The sequence below is a fragment of the Bos grunniens genome, chromosome 28 (genome assembly GCF_055505025.1).
Source record: "Bos grunniens cultivar Pamir isolate PY7600 chromosome 28, Bosgru_T2T1.0, whole genome shotgun sequence".
In the NCBI taxonomy this organism is placed as follows: domain Eukaryota; kingdom Metazoa; phylum Chordata; class Mammalia; order Artiodactyla; family Bovidae; genus Bos; species Bos grunniens.
Window position 1 is genome coordinate 21,136,275 of NC_141192.1, and position 12,623 is coordinate 21,148,897.

At 34.5% G+C, this 12,623-nt stretch overlaps 1 protein-coding gene across 18 annotated transcripts in view; it reads right to left on the reverse strand.

The window, feature by feature from the left end:
• Nucleotides 1-12,623, reverse strand: part of CCAR1 (cell division cycle and apoptosis regulator 1) — a 46,624-nt gene that overhangs the window by 699 nt on the left and 33,302 nt on the right. For all 18 annotated transcript variants that reach the window (XM_086382656.1, XM_086382662.1, XM_086382648.1 and 15 more), the window contains 8 exons: nucleotides 11,306-11,497; nucleotides 9,308-9,547; nucleotides 8,842-8,953; nucleotides 3,569-3,648; nucleotides 2,625-2,771; nucleotides 1,790-1,910; nucleotides 1,372-1,557; nucleotides 220-425 (listed from right to left, as the gene is read on the reverse strand). In XM_086382656.1, the coding sequence (XP_086238782.1) occupies nucleotides 220-425; nucleotides 1,372-1,557; nucleotides 1,790-1,910; nucleotides 2,625-2,771; nucleotides 3,569-3,648; nucleotides 8,842-8,953; nucleotides 9,308-9,547; nucleotides 11,306-11,497 (1,284 nt within the window). The remainder of the gene's footprint in view (nucleotides 1-219; nucleotides 426-1,371; nucleotides 1,558-1,789; nucleotides 1,911-2,624; nucleotides 2,772-3,568; nucleotides 3,649-8,841; nucleotides 8,954-9,307; nucleotides 9,548-11,305; nucleotides 11,498-12,623) is intronic.

Genomic DNA, 12,623 nt, shown 5'->3' on the forward strand with positions numbered 1-12,623 from the left:
ATTAGTAAATCTTGTTTATAAAGAAGTCTGCAAACATAAATCATGTTGACATCTGAAGTAAGCTCTAGGAAAATACTATCTTTGGAGAAAAGGACAGAATACTACCACTAGTTTCTGTTAGAAAAGCCACTAAGAGCTTAATAATATTAAATTTTCCAGAGATAGGCTTTTCTGAAAAAGAATAAACTATGAAAATGTTGAAGGTAAACAATAGCTAACCTTCTTAAGAACAGTGTGGATTTCATCCATTACTGTGGATAAGTTTCTGATTGTCTTATTCAGTTGGTTTTCAAATTGCAAATTCATGTTTTCTGAAATCTTTAAGTTTTCTTGTAACTGACTAAGGTCCTTTTTAACTTCTCTAAGTTCACCAGAAAGGTTTTTGTTAGAAATCTCCAAATTTAATATGGTTTTTTCATCTTTATCTGTCAAAAGAAAAAAAAAAGAAATCAAGTTCAAAATTCACCATCTTACCACTTAATATTTCCAATTTAACCTTGAGGTTAAAAATATTTAAAGTCAGAAGACTTAAATAATAATAAGTGTATGATTAGACTTAATAAGCGTATATAATTCCTTAAACTGGCCATAAGTGTCAATTTCAATAGCATAGCACAATGCAATGCTTCTTTGTAAAGAATCCGGCTACAATGTAGGAGACCTGGGTTCAATCCCTGGGTTGGGAAGATCCCCTGGTGAAAGGAATGGCTACACACTCCAGTATTCTTACCTGGAGAATTCCATGGACTGTATAATCCATGGGTCACAAAGAGTGAGACATGACTGAGTGACTTTCACTTTCACTCACAATCAGTTCAGTTCAGTTGCTCATGCCAGGCTTCCCTGTCTATCACCAACTCCCAGAGTTAACCCCAACTCATGTTCATCGAGTTGGTGATGCCATCCAGCCATCTCATCCTCTGTTGTCCCCTTCTCCTCCTGCCCCCAATCCCTCCCAGCATCAGCCTTTTCCAATGAGTCAACTCTCCACATGAAGACTTACAATACTCAGTTAAATTAAGCTTTACCTAAGTATTACTTCTAAAACCAAGTTCCATTTTTTAGATGATTGCACAGACTAGAAAAAGTAGCAGGAAGTGGTGAAAACTAAGCAGAACTACGGGAGGAATTAAAGGATACAACAGAACAATCAAACCTGAGAATACACATGAAGATCTAAGATTAATTCTCATTATTATGCTAAGCAATTTTACAACCTTTAACAGAAATAGTCAAATGTAAAGTTACATTATGTATCTACACTATAAAGTATGGATGGATATGCATGTGTACAGGTGTGCATATATGTGTGCCCACATATATACCCCAGTAGAGTGTTAAAAGTACCAACATACCAATGCTTTCCCTTACCTGTCTTTTCTTCTAGTAACTGCAGCTTTTGTTCCACTTCAGCTCGTACTTTTTCACTCTTTTCCAATTTTTGCAAGAGGCTTCCTACATCAACCATTGCACCGTTGTACACAATAAGGCCAACATTTTCTTCTACGTCTTTTGACTCCTGTTTTACTACTGGTGTTGGAAGTAACAATCTGTTTCCTATAATATAAAAGATACTTTTATTTTACAGCATGTGGGGTCACAGTTCTCTGACAAGGGATTGAAACCGTAACCCCTGCAGTGGAAGCATGAAGTGCCAACCATTGGACCTCCAAGAAATCCCTAAAAGATACCATACTTAAAAAAAAAAAAAGATACCATAGTTTTATTTTCTTTTTAAATTAATAATACAGTTATAAAATGGCATGATCTTAAAGTAATATACTCAAACCTAGCATATCTTCCTGCAAAGCTTCAGATTCTTCATGGTTTTCTTCATCTTTTGAGGTGTCTGTTAATTTCCGGTAAAAGCAAGATTCACGGAGTACTACTTTATTAAGAAGCTTCTTTACCTGTTATGCAAGAAAGTAACCATATTTAAAAGATGAAAATAAGTTTTTGATTCTCCTTGAACTATGTTCTAATTTTCACATATGATGAACATTAATACCATTTCTCAGGTATCCACTAAAATTCAATTTGAGCACTTACGTTTTTAACTGTCTTCTCTAGAAACCTAAATTTCAAATTATCACTTGAAAAAAATTTTCTAAAAAAAAAAAAGCAACACTGAAAGAAACGCTAACACATACATAAAAGTTTATGTACAAACACACATATTACAGCATAGCCTGTGGTTCTAAAAAATGAGAGCCGTTCAGCAACTGGGGCCTAGTTAAGGCAATAAAAGGCACACCTATACCATGGAATACTATGCAGTAATAAAAAGAACAAAATGGGTCTCTATTTTCATGGCAGAATGCTGATGATACATTATTAAATGAAAAAAAGTCTCAGATATCACCAGAATGATTTCATGTATTGTTTATAAAACTGGAACTATCATATATAAACACATATGAGTTGCTTAAAAAAGATCTAGAAGTTTATATACTAGGCCAAAGGCATAGAATTAGACAGAGAGGAGACTTTTAACTGCTTACATGTTATTTCAATACTGTATTATTATGAGCCTGTATTTGCATTTATATTTCAAAAAGTCAAAGATACTAAAAAGAGAGTTATTTAAAAATGCTTTTCATTTCAAATATTTTAAGATAGATTACCTGAGCCCGAGAAAGATGTAGTCCAAGAGTATAAAATATTTCTTCCAAATCCTTTTCAAGAAGGTAACCACAATGGCTTTGATCAAAGTAAACAAATGCCATTAATAGATCTCTGTTAATTGTGATCATCTGAGTCTTCTCTTTTTCCTAAAGAAAATGCAGAAAATATAGTACATAATTTTAACCCCTGAAAAGTGACAAAATTTGACTTATTAAGTCATTGTCCATAATATACAAAAATATGAAAAGACCTTTGTCTCATCTTAGCTAAACTGAGTTGATCTAGTTACGTGTATGAAGAAATAAATAAAACATATTGATTATCTGTTGTTGCTGTTTACTCGCCAAGTTGTGACTTTTTTGCGATCCCAAGAACCATAACCCACAAGTCTCCTCTGTCCATGGGATTTTCCAGGCAAGAATACTGGAATGGGCTGCCATTTCCTTCTCCAGGGAATCTTCCCAACCCAGGGATCCAACCCACATCTCCTGCATTGGCAGGCAGATTTTTTACCAATGACCACTTAGGAAGCCCACTGATTATCTGACATATCTTTTCTCATTTAAAAAGACCCTGATGCTGGGAAAGATTGAGGGCAGGAGCAGAAGGGGACAACAGAGGATGAGATGGTTGGATGGCATCATTGACTTAATGAACATGAGTTTGGGTAAATTCCGGGAGTTGGTGATGGACAGGGAGACCTGGTGTGCTGCGGTTCAGGGGGTTGCAAAAGTCAGACACAACTGAGCAACTAAACTGAATACCAAAATACAACTGACTGAATTCTGCTGAGTGGTACTATAAAGATATACAAGCATCAATAAAGTTCATCACTGTGTTACATTTAGTAATAAGTATGTTTTATGTAAAAAATGGAAATCGTTGTGTTGTACATAAGAAACCAATAATGTATGTCAAACACACTTCAGTATTTAATACATACCTTATCTTTAGAGGGCCTCTCCTTGCAGTACCTATTAATATCTCTTTTGTCATCTCGTTTGTTTTCTTCCTCATCTCGATCTATACAGTAAATACAACAGGAGCAAAAGACTCATTTAGTAGATAAATTTCCAACTATCACACAGATTGAAAATACTTTTCTATTAATGATCAGTTTTCATAAGATACAACAGCAAAGAAATATATAAATAAAAATAGTTTGGATTTTATAAGAAACAATTATAGCCCTGAACAGGAAACTTATAAGGAGACCAGAGGGAAGAAGAAAGTGGATTTTACTGATTTAAATACAAGGACTTAATTCAGTAAGTATTGGGGGGATTTAGTTTCCAAAAATGAATGTATTTAATACAAAAAGATTGAAACTTAAAATTTTTTTTAAAAAAGAGCAAGTATATTTTCTTAAAGGAGAAACACCAATATAGGAATTCTAACTGCAGATGCATTATTGCAGAATAAAAGTGTATGTGAGAATTGAAACGTTTTTTCATAATTAAGAAGACCTAACAATGTTAATATCCAGATTTGCATAATAAAAGATAGGAAATCAGGTGAAAGTTAAAGCTCAGTTGTATCCAACTCTTTGCAACCCCATGGATGTAGCCTGCCAGGCTCCTCTGTCCATGGAATTCTCCAGGCAAAAACACTGGAGAGGGTTGCAATTCCCTTCCTTCTTCAGGGGATCTTCCTTACCTAGGGATCAAATCTGGTCTCCACACTGCAGGCAGATTCTTTACCATCTGAGCTACCATGGAAGCCCAGGAAATTGGATAAATTATTCTTAATAAATAAATAAACAGAAAACTGACAAAAAAGTAAACTCCTTTCTCTTACCTATCCATAGGCTACCCAGTTTTTGAAGACCTTGGCCACCACCCTCAGGTAAATACCATTACCACCTTGAAATTCAGCTAATATTAAACAATAAATCTGCTTATGGATTCAGTCCTTACCTCCTAAAATGCCTAGTTGAAGTCCTAAGCCCCTAATACTTCAGAATTTTTCCTTATTTGGAAAAATGGTCTATGCAGAGATAATCAAAATGAGATTATCAGAGAGGGCTCTAACTCAATGACTGGTGTTCCTAAAGAAAGGAGAAATTTGTATGCAGACACATGCAGACAGAAGACAATATATGAGAATATGGGGAAAAGACAGCCATCTAGAAGCTGATCAAAGTTGCCTAGAATAGAACCTTTCCTCACAGCCCTCAGAAGAAACTAACCCAGCCAACTCTTTCATCTTAGATTTAGCCTTCTAAATTAGAGGGGATTTTTTTGCAGATATTTAATGATCAACAATTTTAAAAGAAAATTTTAGTTCTAGAGGTTTCTGGATCTTTCAAATGGATCTCCATCAGAAAGCCCAGAGTAACAAAGGGTTTGTTGGTAAAATACAAGATACAGTAAACACAAGAAGTTGATTAGTCCTTAAGATACTACAGAGCTTATATTCATAAATAATTCACACTATATTCCCTTCTTGAACATTCACAATATAAATAAGCAGCTAAGAAATTCTATAGTAAAACGTGTTAACCTTTACTTTTAGCCCAAGTTTCCCAAATTTATTTGACCCTAGAATATTTTAGTAACCTTAATACCAGTTAATATTTTGGAACACTCTGGGAAGGACTGTCTTAAGTGAGAAGTTGTATGCAAACAGTAACAATGTAGAAAAATCTTTGTATTAAATAGAATACACACGCGAAAACACACATGAACCTTGATAACATTATGCTAAGTGAAAAGAAGCCCGTCACCAAAAAAAACCCCCACATACTGCATGATTATATTTATACAAAATGTTGTCTAAAATTGTGTATATATCAAAAACCAGTGAGTTGCATGTTTATAAGTGGGTGAAATGATTGATATATAAATTACATCTTAAGGTGTTATTAAAAAAAAAAGAAAACAGTGGGCTTTTCTGGTGGTCTAGTGGTTAAGAATCCGCCTTGCAATACAGGGACACTGGTTCAATCCCTGGTTCAGGGAAGACCCCATGTTCTGTGGAGCAATTAGGCCTGTGAGCCACAACTACTAACCTGACACACTGCAACTACCAAAGCCTGTGTGCAGAGACCCTGTGCTCCACAAGAGAAGCCACCGCGATACAACCGCACACTGCTCACCACTAGACAAAGCCCATGCGTAGCAATAAAAACACACCACAGCCAAAAAACAAATGAAAAATAAATGAAGAAATCTTAAATAAATAAAGGGAAACAGACAAATGTTCTAAAACTACTGGATTGTGGTGATGGTTTCCAATTCTATAAAGTTACTAGAAATTATTATATTGTTAAATTATTAAACTAAATTACATACATTTAAAATGAGTGAGTTTGTGATATATATCTTAGAACAGCAATTGCTAAGTCGCTTCAGTCGTGTCCAACTCTGTGTGATCCCACAGACAGCAGCCCACCAGGCTCCCCCGTCTTTGGGATTCTCCAGGCAAGAACACTGGAGTGGGTTGCCATTTCCTTCTCCAATGCATGAAAGGAAAAAGTGAAAGTGTAGTCGCTCAGTCATGTCCAACTCTTAGTGATCGCATGGACCGCACCAGGCTCCTCTGTCCATGGGATTTTCCAGGCAAGCGTACTGGAGTGGGGTGCCATTGCCTTCTCCAAGAACAGTAATAAGCAGTATTAAAAAAGAGAAAGACTATGTGTGTGGTTTTTTTTTTTTTTTTTTAAGACTATGTGTTTTAAACCTAATTATTTCATACAAAGTACAGAGTGGTTCAATTGCTTGTTTTATTACCATGGATAAATTAATTTACTGCTAAGAGCTGCAGTTTCCTCAATTATGAAATGGTTAAGTATTCACTTTCATTTGTTCACATTTTACAGACATGACCCATTTTGAGTGTTTAACTTGAAAGGTGTCACTTTCGTAACCATCTCTCCAGAAACCTAATTTTAAAACATTTTTTAAAATTCCAAGTAATCACTGCTCAAATCTTAGAACATGCCGCGTATAAAAACTATCTGGTAATCTTTTCCACATCACTATCCCCTACCTACTTTTTCAATGACTACACAGAATTTAACTGCATGTCTATGTCAAAATGCATTTAAATAACTCCCTATTGTTTTACATAAGTTATTCTAGCAACTGTACTGAAAAGAGACTTTAGAGGAAGGGTATAGGGAGGGAAACCAGATAGGGGGCTATTAAAATAATCTAGGTATGGGCTGCCTTAGGGCTACACCAGTGAAAAAAACAGAAGTGAAACTGACAATGTTAGTTACTCAGTCATGTACGACTGTGACCCCAGTGACTGTAGCCCGTTAGGCTCCTCTGTCCACGGAGTTCTCCAGGCAAGAATACTGGAGTGGGTAGGGTGGCCTTTCCCTTCTCCAGGGGATCTTCCCAATTCAGGGATCAAACCCAGGCCTCCTGCACTGCAGATGGGATTCTTTACCATCTGATTCATCAAGGAAGTCTATAAAGTTGGTGACAAATGGTCTGATTCTGGGTATATTTTGAAGACAGAGGCAATATGACCTCCTGATAGTATGGAAATGGAATATGACCAAAAAAAAAAACAAGGATGACTCCTAGATTTTAGCTTAATCAACTATAAGGATGAGACAGCCATCAAGAGTCAGAGGTCAGAGGATTTGTTTGTTTTCATATGGTGAAGAGGAAAAGCAGAAGTTCAGGATTAAGACATGTTTATTTTGAAATGTCAGGTAAGTGGAGATGACAAATAGGCAGTTGACATGGAAGAATAAGAGAAGCCTGATTTGAGATATAAATTTGAGAACTATCAATACAGGTAGATAGTATTTTAAGTCAGGAGAATGGAAAACACCACCACTAAGGGAGTTACACAGCAGAAAAGGAATAAAGAAAACAACTAAAGAGAGCCAGGACATTCTGACACAAAAGAAAATGAGAACAATGTTCAGTGATTTAAGTAAAGCAGTGATTAAAACAATACTGGGAGAATGGGGGAGAAAAAAATGGGATTGTAAAAAGGGTTCATCTTCATTGAGCAAAGCAGGTAATGAAGATAAAAGAAACAGTGATATATGTATATCATATCACTGCTACTGAGTTGAATGTCTTTTCTTAGGCAACTTGAAGAATTTCTACTTTCAAATGAATCAGAAACACATACAAACACAAAGACAATATAAATAAGATAAAATATTAACTAATGAATCAACTGTTGGGTATAAGCTGTTCAACTTCTTTTGTGTTCCATTCTTTCAGCTTCTTGTATGTTTGAATATTTTCACCAATTAGAAGAAAATTAAAATGCTAGGCTAAAAAAAAAAAAATAGAGAGGCAAACCAAAAATACCTTAAGTAGTAATAATTCTCAGAGATAGGTATTACAAAGAAAACTTAATGATTTTCTCATTTGAGAAAAAAAAATTTTTTTTTAAAACGCCGCAAATCTACATTGAAACCAATAATCAGTGGTACTCCATATGTACTATAGAACTGGCATATATGATTAGTCAAGACAAAGCCTTTTGAGTTTCATTACTACCAGTGAAAGTCTATTATTTAAAACTTGGATAATAGATATGCAAGTGTTTCTTATTAGTCTTTAAACTCAATCTGAATGTGAGATATACTCTTTTGCTTAGATGATAGCCTTCATAATTTAAAAAAATACTAGAGTTAGTTTTCAGAGAAGGCAATGGCACCCCACTCAAGTACTCTTGCCTGGAAAATCCCATGGATGGAGGGCCTGGTGGGCTGTAGTCCATGGGGTCCCTAAGAGTTGGACACGACTGAGCGATTTCACTTTCACTTTTCCCTTTCATGCATTGGAGAAGGAAAAGGCAAACCCACTCCAGTGTTCTTGCCTGGAGAATCCCAGGGACAGGGGAGCCTCATGGGCTGCCATCTATGGGGTCGCACAGAGTCAGACATGACTGAAGAGACTTAGCAGCAGCAGCAGAGTTAGTTTTCTAAGGAAGATTATAACCTTTTCATGACACACTTTAATACAGTTTTTAGGGAAAATTTTACTCAAGGTGAATAAGCATTAATTATATGTGGAACATATGACAGTCAAAACTAAACATTTCTTAAAACAATCCTCTCACCTAAAAATTACTAAAATAGTAGTTAATATATTAACAGTACTTAATATAACATACTCTCACCAGAGAATATTTTACCTTTCCTATTCTAAAAATTACCATAATCATGCATTTCAGTGATATGAAGTCACCAAACAAAAATTGTAGTTTTCACCCTAAGGGGAAATAAGTGAATCGTACCATCTTCTTCATCCTCAGCTTCTTCTGCTTCCATTGGATCATATTCATCTTGATTATTATCCTCTTCAGTTTCATCATCATCTTTAGAATCATCTTTTCTTTTATCTTCTTTCTGTAATTTAAAATGTCTTAAAATTAAGCAGGATCTCAAAATAACTAAATTCACCAAATTTACTTGAAATAGTATATTATAAATATCTTATAATAATGTACTTTTATCATTCACAACATACATAAATAAGCCATCATGCTATATACCTTAGACTTAAAAATAGAATAAACAAAACTAGTTATATATGCTTATGTAGGCTTAATTCAAAAGACTTAAATTTCTAATAATACACTAAAACTTTTTAGTTTGACTTTTATATTTCATTATTCTGATGAAATTTATTGTTCTATGTTACACTACAGAAGACTAATTAGAAAACTAAATCAATTGCTGGTCATACAAATAATTACAGACCTTCCTTTCATCCCTATCTTCTTTTTTATCTTTATCATCGCCTGATTTTCTCCGTTTGGGTTTTGGTTCATCAGTTTCATCATCTCTTTCTTCTTTTTTATCTTTTCTCTCATCTTTTTTGCTTTTCTTTTCCTTTTCTTTTTTATCCTCTTTCTCAGGAAGAGACAATAATGATTTGTATATTCTGACACCAAAATCTCTTTGAAGCATTTCATTGAAAAGCTCTGCAAATAATGAAACCTATAAAAAGACAAAACAGTAACCCAGCCAACTTAGTGAACAAATCCAGCAAATCAGTAATTTATCATACGATGACTTATCACATCCAAGAACTAATGGGCGCTAACAATAAATAATTAATGTTGATGATGCCAAGAAGCCTCAAAATCCTCAAAAACTCTTCTGAAGATATAAATACTGTGTTTAGTGTACTTTTGACCAAATAGTATAAAAAAATAATTGCATGACTTTATCATGTGTATCAACAAGATGTACTCTACAAGTTTTTATGAAATGCCTACGATGTATCAGGACTGTTCTTTAGCAATGTGAATACAGAAGTGAAGAAAGCAGATAAAAATCCTAACTCTCATAAGATAACTAATCTAGGGGGACAAAGTATGAAATAATAAAATCAGTATCAAATTATAATAAAAACAAGCAGGGTAAGAGCATAGAGAGTAATAAGAGTCCAGCCGGAGATGGCCTTTCTGATCAAGTGACATTTGAAAACTAATGTTAAATTCACATACAAAAATGACTTACATTCTAATGTTAGATTAAAAGGAAATTAAGGGGATATGTTAGATGGAGAGGAAAAAAATAAAGCAACATTTTGCTAGCAGATGTCTGTTTCTCAAATCAGTGTTTTCCACTGTATGGCATTAATTTGAGATCCTCTTACAGCATCCTTTAGATATATAGTGTATACATTATAAGTAGAGATATCAAAGACTATTTTTTTCATTAATTTATTTTTTAATGACTACTGCAGGAGAGGCACTATTAAGAGTTACATTTATGGCAACTGGTAATAAAAATAAAATCATATAACATATGATGTTTAAGGACACTGATTTACTGGAATTTTCAGTGTTTCAAAAACTGTAAACACTTTAATATTTGTTACATACTTTGCATCAAGATGAATAAGAATGCACTTCATGTTTAATAAGCTCAGAAGCCCTCTTTATTTGTTTATAAACATCACTTTTATCTTACCATCTGGTGGACAACGAATGACCTTCTGGGTCAAGTAGGTATGACTGATTTTTACAGTATAATTTATCAAATGAAACAATGTGAAATTTGTTGATAAGATACAATAATTGTACACAATTATAATTTCATATAGGCTATTTACAAAAGTCATATTTTACACCATTTTGTTTAAAGAATGAACCAATCACTAACACAGAAAGAGAAGTGCATTTCAACTATTTTGAAAAATGACAAATTATGTTGTAAAGCTGCTCTAGAGTAATGATACAAAGGAACAGATTCACCTTGAAAAGATAAACATCAATTATTTTATCTTACACCAAGATCAGTCAGATGTAAAAGTTTCAATCCCACAAAATGGTATTTTAAATTCTACAGTAAATAATAAAGTGCTGCTACATTCCCAAGAGCAGTAGTTAGACATTATTGTATTATATGACCCCTGATATCCTGATAAAAAACAAAAAACAAACCACTACTTGTGAAGCAGTCGAAGAAAAACAATGATTGAACCTGCCGGACTGAGACTTTAGATCCAAGTATCAATTTATGGGAAACAGAGAAGGCAAACATTTAAACCATACCACAGGAATGCAATCAGCAAAACTGAGTTTGTAGGAAATGTCACCTGGTTGTTTTTCCCATAAAAAAATACACTGTAAGGAAAATTTTAAAAACAGAAACAATGAAGGAGGCACTCAAAAGAGATTTGAGATATACTGACCAATCAAAATATATGAACCTTATTTGGACCCCAATTCAAATGTAAAACATTACCTCAAATGAATGTTCTTTATTATCCTCTAATCTGTAGTCCAAAAGTACACTCAAAGACATGATGCTACAATCAAACTTGCCACTTTTTGCAGCCCAGTTTGGATGTACAACGATAGCCGGCTCATCAGGCAAAATATATCTTCTTTCCCGACGCTGGCGTTCCAGTTCCTCTTGACGTTTTCTTTCTTCTTCCTACATATTTGAAATTTTAAATAATGGTTAAACTTCCACATACATTATGTATCATACCAAAAGAAAAAGGGTGAATTTCTAACAATGATAATACCAACTTTAAGGGCTAAGAAGAGAGTGAAGTTCAAATTTACTAAAGAAGATAGCCACTTTTACGGCTCCTAATTCTCTTTTTCATTTTCCAGGGTAAGCTGCTGCCTTCTAAAGAGGGAAAAGACACCACAAACCTGTATTACCATCATATAAATCAGGATATTCTGGGAAAATGGTGGCAATCCCCACATTTAAAAAAGAGACAGTATAATCTAGATACCAAAACCAAAATCCATGTATATTCATAACAAAATGAAATGACAAAGGTATTTCCACAAACCCCAATATACAAGTAGGAGGGGAAAAGTCACAAGATCTAAAACATCTATGTGTTACTGACATCTGTGTAGAGGGGAAGCAGAGGAAGCAATGAGGTTACCTGCTGAATCTAAGAATAGGAAAACCATAAAACAGGCAGTGGAAAGCACAGCAGGTAAATTTAAAAACAGTAGCTGAAACTAGGAAAAGGTGAGTGAGTACAAAGGGTCAGTGTTAAGATCTAAAATGGCCAAGGCATTCTAGGCCCACTTGCAAAGCTGATTTATCAAGGCACCCTTTCAGCACAGGCCAAACTGAGGAGAAACTTCTGGGAGCAGAATCAACAGTGAACAGTGCAAGAATAAAAGAGAGAGAATAGAGACGTGGGAGGAAAAGGTCCAGATAAAATCTCAGCAAGACACCACATATTTTTTGGCAGAACAAGAAAATAACAGAACATAGAGCTCTATAAAGTCAGAAAAGCTATCTGAAGCAACCTCCTCCTAACAAACTTTAGAGAAACCACATTCACATAAAAATTAGCAACAGAAATGTACTTTGGTCAAATTCCATGCAAAGTTATTACTGGAAAAAAAAAAGGGGGGTGAGAGAATAAGGAGCAGAATCCCGTCTCTGGCAGACAATGAAAGTGGACCAGAAGACATGGCCAAAAGACAGATAAAAAAAACCTTAACTGACTATTTTAAAGTGTGCTAAAAGACATAGAGAAAATGTTACAACATATGAAAGAACAACATGAGTAAATATTTTATTT